The 12240-nt window shown below is 46.0% G+C and overlaps 1 protein-coding gene across 27 annotated transcripts in view; it reads right to left on the reverse strand.

Annotated features, from left to right (window-relative positions):
- Window positions 1-588: 588 nt before the first annotated feature.
- The window catches only part of LOC120054769 (CUGBP Elav-like family member 5), a 243630-nt gene continuing 231978 nt past the window's right edge, over window positions 589-12240 (reverse strand). For 5 of the 27 annotated variants that reach the window (XM_039002369.1, XM_039002367.1, XM_039002365.1 and 2 more), the window contains 5 exons: window positions 11436-11646; window positions 9167-9193; window positions 8640-8688; window positions 2343-2429; window positions 589-716 (listed from right to left, as the gene is read on the reverse strand). In XM_039002369.1, the coding sequence (XP_038858297.1) occupies window positions 589-716; window positions 2343-2429; window positions 8640-8688; window positions 9167-9193; window positions 11436-11646 (502 nt within the window). Of the gene's footprint in view, window positions 717-2285; window positions 2430-8639; window positions 8727-9166; window positions 9194-9972; window positions 9976-11435; window positions 11669-12240 lie in introns of those variants that run through there. The other 22 variants (XM_039002360.1, XM_039002359.1, XM_039002358.1 and 19 more) reach the window with 9 other exon arrangements.

Genomic DNA, 12240 nt, shown 5'->3' on the forward strand with positions numbered 1-12240 from the left:
TGACTTGACCTCAAACCAAATTCCTCGCTCCTCTCTAGTTCCACAGCTGGCCTGCCTTATCAGGAACTGAAACTAGACTGTTGCTCTTTGCCTCCCTCCTTAAAGATCATTGATATTCAACAATAACATGTTTGAACAGAATATAAACTTTCTGCACTTCCCCTTGTCTCACTCAGTAACTTTCCATACACCACCTTCCTATTCATCCTCCATTGACCCCAACATATATATTCCTTATACATGTAAAGTAATCAATAAGTTCTAGTATGGTAACATGAATAAGTATGTTTCAAGTTAGAATCCAACAAAGCCATGATTAGATCTAGATTGCTTTTATTTGAATGTTTGATGTTTCTTGATGAATAGATTTGACCGTTTCTTTTTTTTTTAAATAGTTCAATTATGCCCATGATATCAGTGTGATGGTTTGGAGAAAGCCAGCCCACATTTCCAAATCAATCTATCTTTGTCTGTCATGATGACCAATATCCTATTTCTAGGTGACAGGCATTCTATCAGTCTGAGTCTATAAGAACGTCCACTGGGCTTACCTGTGCTGTTGCAGTGAATACTGAGGGCTAGGTTGTGTCAGTAAGGGCGGCTGGCATCCTTCGGTCGTTTCAACTGGACTTTCAACCTCTTCATTCCAATCTGAAAGCCGTTCATGGCTTGAATAGCTGCCTGTGCGCTAGCTGGGTTGTCGAAGCTCACAAACCCTATAGGAGAAAAGACAGGAAAAGTGTATTAGCCTAAAAGCTAAAAACGGGCAATATGGAAAAGTAGCCAAATAAGTATCCAATGACTTAAATTATGAGGAAACAAATAAAAGATTTCAGACAATGCACTCGCTCAATCAAATAGTATTATGCATGGACTATTTCAGATTATATCAAAGGGCTTATTTTGATGGGAACCAAAGTCATATTTGGAACAATATTTAACATTTTCTGTCATTTGAATCATTTTGCTTCTCAATGTAGCTTTGTGCAAACACTATCAAATGCTCTTGATTATAAATCAATGAGCATGCCATTGTGGCTGTTCCACTTGCACAGAGAAGCAGAACCCACACAGTCGAACACAGAGACAGGCCGACGCAGAAGCACATGCGTACGGCGCCAGACACTCAAGTCCAAACTCATGCTGAGCATCCTGTTTCCATCAAGTGTAAAAATAAAGCCTTGAAAGTCAATGACCAGAAACTGCAGTGGAGTGTGGCTCCGGTTGATGCACTCCCCAGCGTCTATAGTGTCATTAGGAACAGTCGATGACCCATGGAAAAACAGCAGGAGCCTCCCCAGGTCCCCTGACACCTGGGAGGGGAGGTGTCTGCCTACACTGCCCCATTAGGGGGATGGGTTACGGGGGACAGAGGGAGGTGGAGAGGATGAGAGGGGTGCCCTAGGCCGGCCCTGACACGAATAACAGGGAAGGATGTGGACTTAAAGCAGGTTTAAGGGGAGCTCTTAATGTCAGCTTTTCTCCCAGCACCATCAGTCTGGGTTTATCCCTCTCCCTGCCTTCTACATTAATTACCCTACAGAGCAGCCCAGTCCCCAGACCTAACATTACATTGTAAATGCATAGTGTATTAGTCAATACTGCAAATTTATATGTTATTAAGTCCCCCCTGAGAGCCGGGCGGCAATCAATTTTGCCCAGGGATGTGAGGCTCCCTGAATTGAAAACAAATGTTGATCTATAATTGTCCTTTGCCTTACCCTCCTTTTTTCTCCCCCCTCCCTTCATCCCCACTTTTTTTTCAAGCCCAAAGGCAGGTCTGGTCTGTGGGTTGGCAGAGCCAAGTGGGACCAGGGCCAGGTTGGCGTGTGAATCAGCCCCAGTGCGCCCTGGGTATTGGGAAGTAGTGGGGTAACAGAGCGGTGATCTGGATGCTGATACAGCAGAAGCCCTCACATGAGTTTTCAGGTCAATTTCACATCCACACAGTAATACAGTGGCACAGGGACTGTGACTACATACATGGTATTCCCAAGATTTGCTGTGAACAAAATAGCTAAAAGCTTTTCAAACTCAAAGGACATCCTTAGTAAGATAAGAAGGGAAATATAGGCTACCAACTTGTTTAATGTAAAAGTAAAATTTTGTTGAAATAGCACAGGAATCATACTATCATGATAATATCTAAAAATGTAAATATTTAAGTACAGATTGCCTTGTTTGCGATACATTAAATGATATTTAAGATAATAGATTGATCGATTGAACAAACATAGACCTTCTCTCTATGACCTACTGTACTATAGCTCCATTACAAAACTCACCGAAGCATTTGCTCTGGTTGGTAGCTCGGTCCATGAAGACCTTGGAGGAGATGACGCTCCCGAAAGGCAGAAACATCTGCATGAGTTCATTATCTCCAAACTCCTGTGGCAGGTGGTAGATGAACAGGTTACAGCCCTCAGGCCCTGCGAACACACAGAAACCATGGAAACCACAATCAAACCTATTTACTGCTTTATTTACCGCTGCCTGCAGACCAGACCCACTGCTTCTCATTTGGCCGGGGAACAGATCTGAGAAGCACGACTAATGGAGTGGCAAAGAAATACATTTGTTAGGAGTTCTGTAACATTATCTTGAAATAATAACAACGCTGTGTTTACCACCACAAATACAAATTGTGAATTTTCCAACTTTGATTTGATTTTGCATGGTGTGGCGGCATGACATCACTGAGGTAGCGACTTGATGATGTGTTTTCGTGGAGATGTCGAGCGGGGAGCATTAAACCTCTACTCAAGCATCTAATCTAGTAAAACATCTCAACCTTTTGTCATGTTTTGTCTTTTGATTATCATGTCTTGTCCCTGTGCTTCCCTTCCATTTGTCTCCCTCTGCTGGTCTTAGTAGGTTCTTTCCCTCTCTCTTCCCCTCCCTCTCTTCCTCTCTCGCTCTCTCTCTATCGTTCCGTTCCTGCTCCCAGCTGTTCCTCATTCTCCTAACTACCTCATTTTATCTTTCACACCTGTCCCCTATTTTGCCCTCTGATTAGAGTTCCTATTTCTCCCTCTGTTTTCCGCTTCTGTCCTTGTCGGATCTTTGTTTGATGTTTGCTGTTCCGTGTCCTGGTTCCGCCCTGTCGTGTTTTTGCCTTCATCAGATGCTGCGTGTGAGCAGGCGTCCTGGTTCCGCCCTGTCGTGTTTTTGCCTTCATCAGATGCTGCGTGTGAGCAGGTGTCATCTAAGATATATCCAGGAGTACCGTTTTGTTTAAGTTTGGAATAAAGACTCTGTTTTTGTTAAGTCGCTTTTGGGTCCTCATTCATCTGCATAACAGAAAGATCCGACCAGTATGGACCCAGCGACTACGGATTCTCGCAACACTGCCATCGAGATCCAGGGAGCTATGCTCGGCAGACACGAGCAGGAATTGTCTGCTGCTCGTCATGCCGTTGAGACCCTGGCCGCTCAGGTTTCCAACCTCTCAGGACAGTTTCAGAGTCTTCGTCTCGTGCCACCTGTTACTTCCTGGTCTTCCGAGTCTTCGGAACCTAGGGTTAATAACCCACCATGTTACTCTGGGCAACCCACTGAGTGCCGCTCCTTTCTGACCCAGTGTGATATTGTGTTTTCTCTCCAGCCCAACACATACTCACGAGAGAGAGCTCGGATCGCCTACGTCATATCACTCCTTACTGGTCGGGCTCGGGAGTGGGGCACAGCTATCTGGGAGGCAAGGGCTGAGTGTACTAACGATTATCAGAGCTTTAAAGAGGAGATGATACGGGTTTTTGATCGTTCAGTTTTTGGGAAGGAGGCTTCCAGGGTCCTGGCTTCCCTATGTCAAGGTGATCGATCCATAACGGATTACTCTATAGAGTTTCGCACTCTTGCTGCATCCAGTGACTGGAACGAGCCGGCGTTGCTCGCTCGTTTTCTGGAGGGACTTCACGCTGAGGTTAAGGATGAGATTCTCTCCCGGGAGGTTCCTTCCAGCGTGGACTCTTTGATTGCACTCGCCATCCGCATAGAACGACGGGTAGATCTTCGTCACCGAGCTCGTGGAAGAGAGCTCGCGTTAACGGTGTTTCCCCTCTCCGCATCTCAACCATCTTCTCCCATCAGCTCAGAGACTGAGCCCATGCAGCTGGGAGGTATTCGCATCTCGACTAAGGAGAGGGAACGGAGAATCACCAACCGCCTTTGTCTCTATTGCGGTTCTGCTGGACATTTTGTCATGTCATGTCCAGTAAAAGGCCAGAGCTCATCAGTAAGCGGAGGGCTACTGGTGAGCGCTACTACTCAGGTCTCTCCATCAAGATCCTGTACTACCTTGTCGGTCCATCTACGCTGGACCGGTTCGGCTGCTTCCTGCAGTGCCTTGATAGACTCTGGGGCTGAGGGTTGTTTTATGGACGAAGCATGGGCTCGGAAACATGACATTCCTCTCAGACAGTTAGGGAAGCCCACGCCCATGTTCGCCTTAGATGGTAGTCTTCTCCCCAGTATCAGATGTGAGACACTACCTTTAACCCTCACAGTATCTGGTAACCACAGTGAGACCATTTCCTTTTTGATTTTTCGTTCACCTTTTACACCTGTTGTTTTGGGTCATCCCTGGCTAGTATGTCATAATCCTTCTATTAATTGGTCTAGTAATTCTATCCTATCCTGGAACGTTTCTTGTCATGTGAAGTGTTTAATGTCTGCTATCCCTCCTGTGTCTTCTGTCCCCTCTACTCAGGAGGAACCTGGTGACTTGACAGGAGTGCCGGAGGAATATCATGATCTGCGCACGGTCTTCAGTCGGTCCAGAGCCAGCTCCCTTCCTCCTCACCGGTCGTATGATTGTTGTATTGATCTCCTTCCGGGGACCACTCCCCCTCGGGGTAGACTTTACTCTCTGTCGGCTCCCGAACGTAAGGCTCTCGAGGATTATCTGTCTGTTTCTCTCAACGCCGGTACCGTGGTGCCTTCTTCCTCTCCCGCCGGAGCGGGGTTTTTCTTTGTTAAGAAGAAGGACGGTACTCTGCGCCCCTGTGTGGATTATCGAGGGCTGAATGACATAACGGTTAAGAATCGTTATCCGCTTCCCCTTATGTCGTCAGCCTTCGAGATGCTGCAGGGAGCCAGGTTCTTTACTAAGTTGGACCTTCGTAACGCTTACCATCTCGTACGCATCAGAGAGGGGGACGAGTGGAAAACGGCGTTTAACACTCCGTTAGGGCATTTTGAGTACCGGGTTCTGCCGTTCGGTCTCTCTAATGCTCCAGCGGTCTTTCAGGCATTAGTCAATGATGTACTGAGAGACATGCTGAACATCTTTGTTTTCGTTTACCTTGACGATATCCTGATTTTTTCACCGTCACTCGAGATTCATGTTCAGCACGTTCGACGTGTACTCCAGCGCCTTTTAGAGAATTGTCTCTATGTGAAGGCTGAGAAGTGCGCCTTTCATGTCTCCTCTGTCACTTTTCTTGGTTCTGTTATTTCCGCTGAAGGCATTCAGATGGATCCCGCTAAGGTCCAGGCTGTCAGCGATTGGCCCGTCCCTAAGTCACGTGTCGAGTTGCAGCGCTTTCTCGGTTTCGCTAATTTCTATCGGCGTTTCATTCGTAATTTCGGTCAAGTGGCTGCCCCTCTCACAGCTCTGACTTCTGTCAAGACTTGCTTTAAGTGGTCCGGTTCCGCCCAGGGAGCTTTTGATCTCCTCAAGAAGCGTTTTACATCCGCTCCTATCCTTGTTACTCCTGACGTCACTAAACAATTTATTGTCGAGGTTGACGCTTCAGAGGTGGGCGTGGGAGCCATTCTGTCCCAGCGCTTCCAGTCTGACGATAAGGTTCATCCTTGCGCTTACTTTTCTCATCGCCTGTCGCCATCGGAACGCAACTATGATGTGGGTAACCGCGAACTGCTCGCTATCCGCTTAGCCATAGGCGAATGGCGACAGTGGTTGGAGGGGGCGACCGTTCCTTTTGTCGTTTGGACTGACCATAAGAACCTTGAGTACATCCGTTCTGCCAAACGACTTAATGCACGTCAAGCTCGTTGGGCGTTGTTTTTCGCTCGTTTCGAGTTCGTGATTTCCTATCGCCCGGGGAATAAGAACACCAAGCCTGATGCCTTATCCCGTCTCTTTAGTTCTTCTGTGGTTTCTACCGACCCCGAGGGGATTCTCCCTGAAGGGCGTGTTGTCGGGTTGACTGTCTGGGGAATTGAGAGACAGGTAAAGCAAGCGCTCACTCACACTGCGTCGCCGCGCGCTTGTCCTAGTAACCTTCTGTTTGTTCCTGTCCCTACTCGTCTGGCTGTTCTTCAGTGGGCTCATTCTGCCAAGTTAGCTGGCCACCCCGGTGTTCGGGGTACGCTTGCTTCTATTCGCCAGCGGTTTTGGTGGCCTACTCAGGAGCGGGACACGCGCCGTTTCGTGGCTGCTTGTTCGGACTGCGCGCAGACTAAGTCAGGTAACTCTCCTCCTGCCGGTCGTCTCAGACCGCTTCCCATTCCTTCTCGACCATGGTCTCACATCGCCTTAGACTTTATTACCGGTCTGCCTTCGTCTGCGGGGAAGACTGTGATTCTTACGGTTATCGATAGGTTCTCTAAGGCGGCACATTTCATTCCCCTCGCTAAGCTTCCTTCCGCTAAGGAGACGGCACAAATCATCATTGAGAATGTGTTCAGAATTCATGGCCTCCCGTTAGACGCCGTTTCAGACAGAGGTCCGCAATTCACGTCACAGTTTTGGAGGGAGTTCTGTCGTTTGATCGGTGCTTCCGTCAGTCTCTCTTCCGGGTTTCATCCCCAGTCTAACGGTCAAGCAGAAAGGGCCAATCAGTCGATTGGTCGCATTTTACGCAGCCTTTCGTTTCGAAACCCTGCGTCTTGGGCAGATCAGCTCCCCTGGGCTGAGTACGCTCACAACTCGCTTCCTTCGTCTGCTACAGGGCTATCTCCGTTTCAGAGTAGTCTTGGTTACCAGCCTCCTCTGTTCTCGTCCCAGCTCGCCGAGTCCAGCGTTCCCTCCGCTCAGGCTTTTGTCCAACGTTGTGAGCGCACTTGGAGGAGGGTCAGGTCTGCACTTTGCCGTTACAGGGCGCAGACTGTGAGAGCCGCCAATAAACGTAGGATTAAGAGTCCTAGGTATTGTCGCGGTCAGAGAGTGTGGCTTTCCACTCGTAACCTTCCCCTTACGACAGCTTCTCGCAAGTTGACTCCGCGGTTCATTGGTCCGTTCCGTGTCTCTCAGGTCGTCAATCCTGTCGCTGTGCGACTGCTTCTTCCGCGACATCTTCGTCGCGTCCACCCTGTCTTCCATGTCTCTTGTGTTAAGCCTTTTCTTCGCGCTCCCGTTCGTCTTCCCTCCCCCCCTCCCGTCCTTGTCGAGGGCGCACCTATTTACAAGGTACGGAAGATCATGGACATGCGTTCTCGGGGACGTGGTCACCAGTACTTAGTGGATTGGGAGGGTTACGGTCCTGAGGAGAGGAGTTGGGTTCCATCTCGGGACGTGCTGGACCGTTCGTTGATTAATGATTTCCTCCGTTGCCGCCAGGGTTCCTCCTCGAGTGCGCCAGGAGGCGCTCGGTGAGTGGGGGGGTACTGTCATGTTTTGTCTTTTGATTATCATGTCTTGTCCCTGTGCTTCCCTTCCATTTGTCTCCCTCTGCTGGTCTTAGTAGGTTCTTTCCCTCTCTCTTCCCCTCCCTCTCTTCCTCTCTCGCTCTCTCTCTATCGTTCCGTTCCTGCTCCCAGCTGTTCCTCATTCTCCTAACTACCTCATTTTATCTTTCACACCTGTCCCCTATTTTGCCCTCTGATTAGAGTTCCTATTTCTCCCTCTGTTTTCCGCTTCTGTCCTTGTCGGATCTTTGTTTGATGTTTGCTGTTCCGTGTCCTGGTTCCGCCCTGTCGTGTTTTTGCCTTCATCAGATGCTGCGTGTGAGCAGGCGTCCTGGTTCCGCCCTGTCGTGTTTTTGCCTTCATCAGATGCTGCGTGTGAGCAGGTGTCATCTAAGATATATCCAGGAGTACCGTTTTGTTTAAGTTTGGAATAAAGACTCTGTTTTTGTTAAGTCGCTTTTGGGTCCTCATTCATCTGCATAACACCTTTAATCAAGACAAAGGCCTACATAATAATAAATGCATATGTCTTTGAGGAAAAACTGATTGGTAATGACTTAGAAATAGTGAAACCAAAATGACATTTACACACGGTTGTCATCATAATGCTGTGTAGGACAATCAACTAAGCAGATTGAGATGTGACCTATAAATGTGTTTGAAACCAGTCAATGGATTACACAACGCAATCAACCATTAGATGCTCAAATGTAATCTCTGTGTAGTCTACATTTTGGAAAAGGTTAAAGCTAAAGTCAATCCTGCTAGACTGCATCACATCCAAAGATGCTAAGATGATGATGCTTGATTACTTTTCTTTCCCCCCAGATAATACCTCCATGCAGCTAGAGTACTATGTAACACTTGCTAAAAAGGGAACATTTAATCACTGCATTATAACACCTAGACAATATTACCAGGAAAGTGTAATACCGAAATCTGAAGGGCAATATTGCAATGAAGCAATAACAGTGAATATTTAACTATTTATAATAGTGTAGTACAATAGTTGTAAAAGAGTGTTAGTAATATTGTTCTCTCACCCTCACCTTCTCTCTGTTGCTGCTGCTGGATGACCTGTGATGGCTGAGGCAGTGTCTGGCCTATGGGAGTCAGTGTGCCAGCTGGGTAGATAGCTACAACACATTGAAGGGGAAACGCAGAGAGAAACAAGGGGGTTCATGTCAGCACTGCTGTAGGTTTGGTCATCATTGAATACTCAAACTATTTGTGTAAATATTTATAACAATCTTTATTATAGTAATCTTTATTATAGTTGGTCAGTTATGCTGTATGCTTTCAGTTACAGTATTGCAGTTTGTCATTCATTATATAAAGGGTGGGTATAATTCTGGATGTTGATTGGTTATTAAAACTGCATTCCAGCCGGTGTCTATTTCACAAGTTACCACCGGCTAAAACTATGACGTTGAAATGCCTATTTACTCTGTTCCATCTCACTGCGCAATCCACTGTCTCATCAGCCCAGCCAGACAATTTATAAACTTGATCTCCACTATAAAAAGCATGTAGACATTATCTCCCATTTCTTTTAGACTAGCAATTGGTTTTCAACAGCTGAGATTTGTATAAACCTTGCTGTCTGTCTCTCCGACATTTGCAACATTGTTTCAATAATATTGAAATTCGATCTCCAGCTGTCCCATAGTAATGAAAGTGTCTGGAGTCGGGACAAGACAGACAGGCAGACAGATTTTCTCAGCCACTCGAAATCATGATCAGCTGGCATCATTTGTATGGATACATACAAAGAAATACGAATAGAAAACAGGTAAAATGAAAAACTGCAGCTAGTTTGCAGCCTTTCCAGCGTCAGTTTAAAATGATTGATGTTAGCTGTGTTGTTGGCTAGTTCCTCTGAACAACAGTGTCCTGACAAGAGAGCACAGTTTCTATGCCAGGCGAAATCGCGCATAATTGTTATGGATGTATCCAAATGTCACCAGAAAGCAGCTTTAACACACGCAAATGCAGCTACTTTGCTGTTATTCTGGCTGCACTGTTTGACGTGACCGTAAATTAGCCGTAGTTGGCTAGCTAGCAAGCAAGGAATAGGAACGTTGCCAGCCAGTATGGCATTTAGAACAAACAACTGGGTCCATAGATACAGAACAACAAGACTTAACGACTGGGTCGCGTCTCTTGCAACCCGAACCATAGAACGAACAACCAGCCTGCTTGGGTAGCAACCCTAAATTTGTGTCGGGACTATATCTCGTGGAAGGATGAAATAGTATGAATATATTCAGCAAAATAATGTTTTTTTATGAGAATATGTCAATCGTTATTTGAATATGTTAGTAACCCGTTGTATAAAAGTGATAATGCCTTCAAAGACCGTGCAATATATCCTCCAAACACCGGCTTCTCTGGCATTATCACTTAAATGTAGCATGTAAGGGATAATCAACGAGGGGCTATGTGTTCTATGGAAAATAATGAACTACGTGGAAGGTGTGCTGCACTACACGCTAGAAATGTGTTGTTCAACATCCACTGAAATAGCGAGCAAGTTTACTAGATAGCTACAGTAGTTGCCGTGGTAACCAAACAAACACTTACTAGTTTAGCTAACCAAACCATCAGTACTAGCTTTCCATTATGAAAATCGAATTTAACAATGCCAATAAAGTTTTCAATTCGACTTTTGCTTTTAAAAGCAGCACACACATAGAACATGTAAGAATGAACTATAGCCCCTGAATTTTCCCGTGCAAATATACCATGCCTTATACGGAAATAATGAGCGCCCTATTATTCCCTTCAAAACAATCAGAAACAAGTATTAAACAATTCCATGGTATAATCTGCATTATAAACTGGGTGGTTCGAGCCCTGAATGCTGATTGGCTGTATCTATAACCGTATACCACAGGTATTTTTATTTGATTTGATTTCACCTTTATTTAACCAGGTAGGCTAGTTGAGAACAAGTTCTCATTTACAACTGCGACCTGGCCAAGCTAAAGCTGGAGGGTATGACAAAACATTTATTTTTACTGCTCTAATTATGTTGGTAACCAGTTTATAATAGCAATAAGCACCTCGGGGTTCGCGTTGCGTCGTGCGTAAGAACAGCCCATAGCCATGGTATATTGGCCATATACCACGCCCCCTCGTGCCTTTTGCTTAATTACACCATGGCATTGTTGAATACTAGTTTCTGATTGGCTTGAAGGGCATTCTAGAGCGTGCATTATTTCCCTATAAAGAACGGTATATCAGCATGGTAGAATTCAATGGCTTTACTTCATTCTTACATGTTTTGTTTGAGCCGAATTGAAAACATTGGCATTGTTGAATTAGATTTTCATAATAGCAAGCTAGAACTGATGGTTTGTTCAAAGATTTTTTACAACTAAAGCTCATTGATCTATCTGTGGTTTGGTTCGCTAAACTAGCGAGTCTGTTTGTTTGGTTACCACGGCAACTACTGTAGCTATCTATTAAACTTGCTAGCTACTTCAGTAGATGTTGAACACATCCCTAGTGGCAAATGTGTTACATTATAGCCATGGTATAAAAGGAATAATCAACTCACGGCTCTATGCGTTCTTTGGAAAATAATGAAACCCCGTGAAAGGTGAGTTCCACTCTGCTAACACGTCGTGGAACACACCTTCCACGTTGTTCATTATTTTCACATAGAACGCATAGCCCCTCATTGATTATCCCTTACATAATGTTAACTGGTAGAGATAAAGTAGCAAATGTGTTGTAAGAAAGTAGTGTAGGGTTTCATTACCATGCTACAAAAAATGCATCATATTCATTTACTGCACCTCAGTTTGGTATGAGCCTTGAGGTCTTATCTCAGTGTGTACATAAGGCCTACCTGTGTATTGCTGTACTCCGGTGAAGGCTTGCTGGAGGGTGTCTGCGGCGGTGGGGCTCTGGGTGGAGTAGGACGGCAGGCCGTTGCTGTACATGGTCTCCACGGCGGGATGTCCGTTGGGCTGATGGTGGGGGATGCCCGTGAAGCCGTTGACGATGGGAGTGACGATGCTGGGAGTGGTGATGTTGGCTGGTGGAGAGCTAAGGCCTGCCGAGACAAGGACATTTCTACTTTTACAGACTATCAAACACACACACACACACACACACACACACACACACACACACACACACACACACTTTTGCTCGCTACACATCCTCTCCATCACAAGGACAGGATTCCTACACGAAACTGTCACATAGCAGGCGCTGGTGGTGACACATCCCGCTGGATCACTGGGAAGTCAACCTGTGAAAAATGAGCCTGTCTGTAGTGTTTGTGCGATAGCCTGCTGGCTCCGAGTGCGAGCGGGATGATGAAACCACTATGCAACTCCAGTAAGATTCTGACGAGATAGGGGAGATTACAGTGAAACATTTACTCAGTGTGGACGCGGGTAGCCTACTCTCTTTATATATCATGAAAAAGATCAGATAGCTTGGCACACCATGAGCACATAACACACACACACACACACACACACACACACACACACACACACACACACACACACACACACACACACACACACACACACACGGTTGCAGGATGTTTCACGGTTAGAATAGAATTGGATGCTCCTCTCTCGGTCGATGAATTTTAAACCAGCCTCTTGTTGAAAGTGTGCAATCTTG

This window comes from Salvelinus namaycush, chromosome 10 (assembly GCF_016432855.1).
Source record: "Salvelinus namaycush isolate Seneca chromosome 10, SaNama_1.0, whole genome shotgun sequence".
Lineage (NCBI taxonomy): Eukaryota > Metazoa > Chordata > Actinopteri > Salmoniformes > Salmonidae > Salvelinus > Salvelinus namaycush.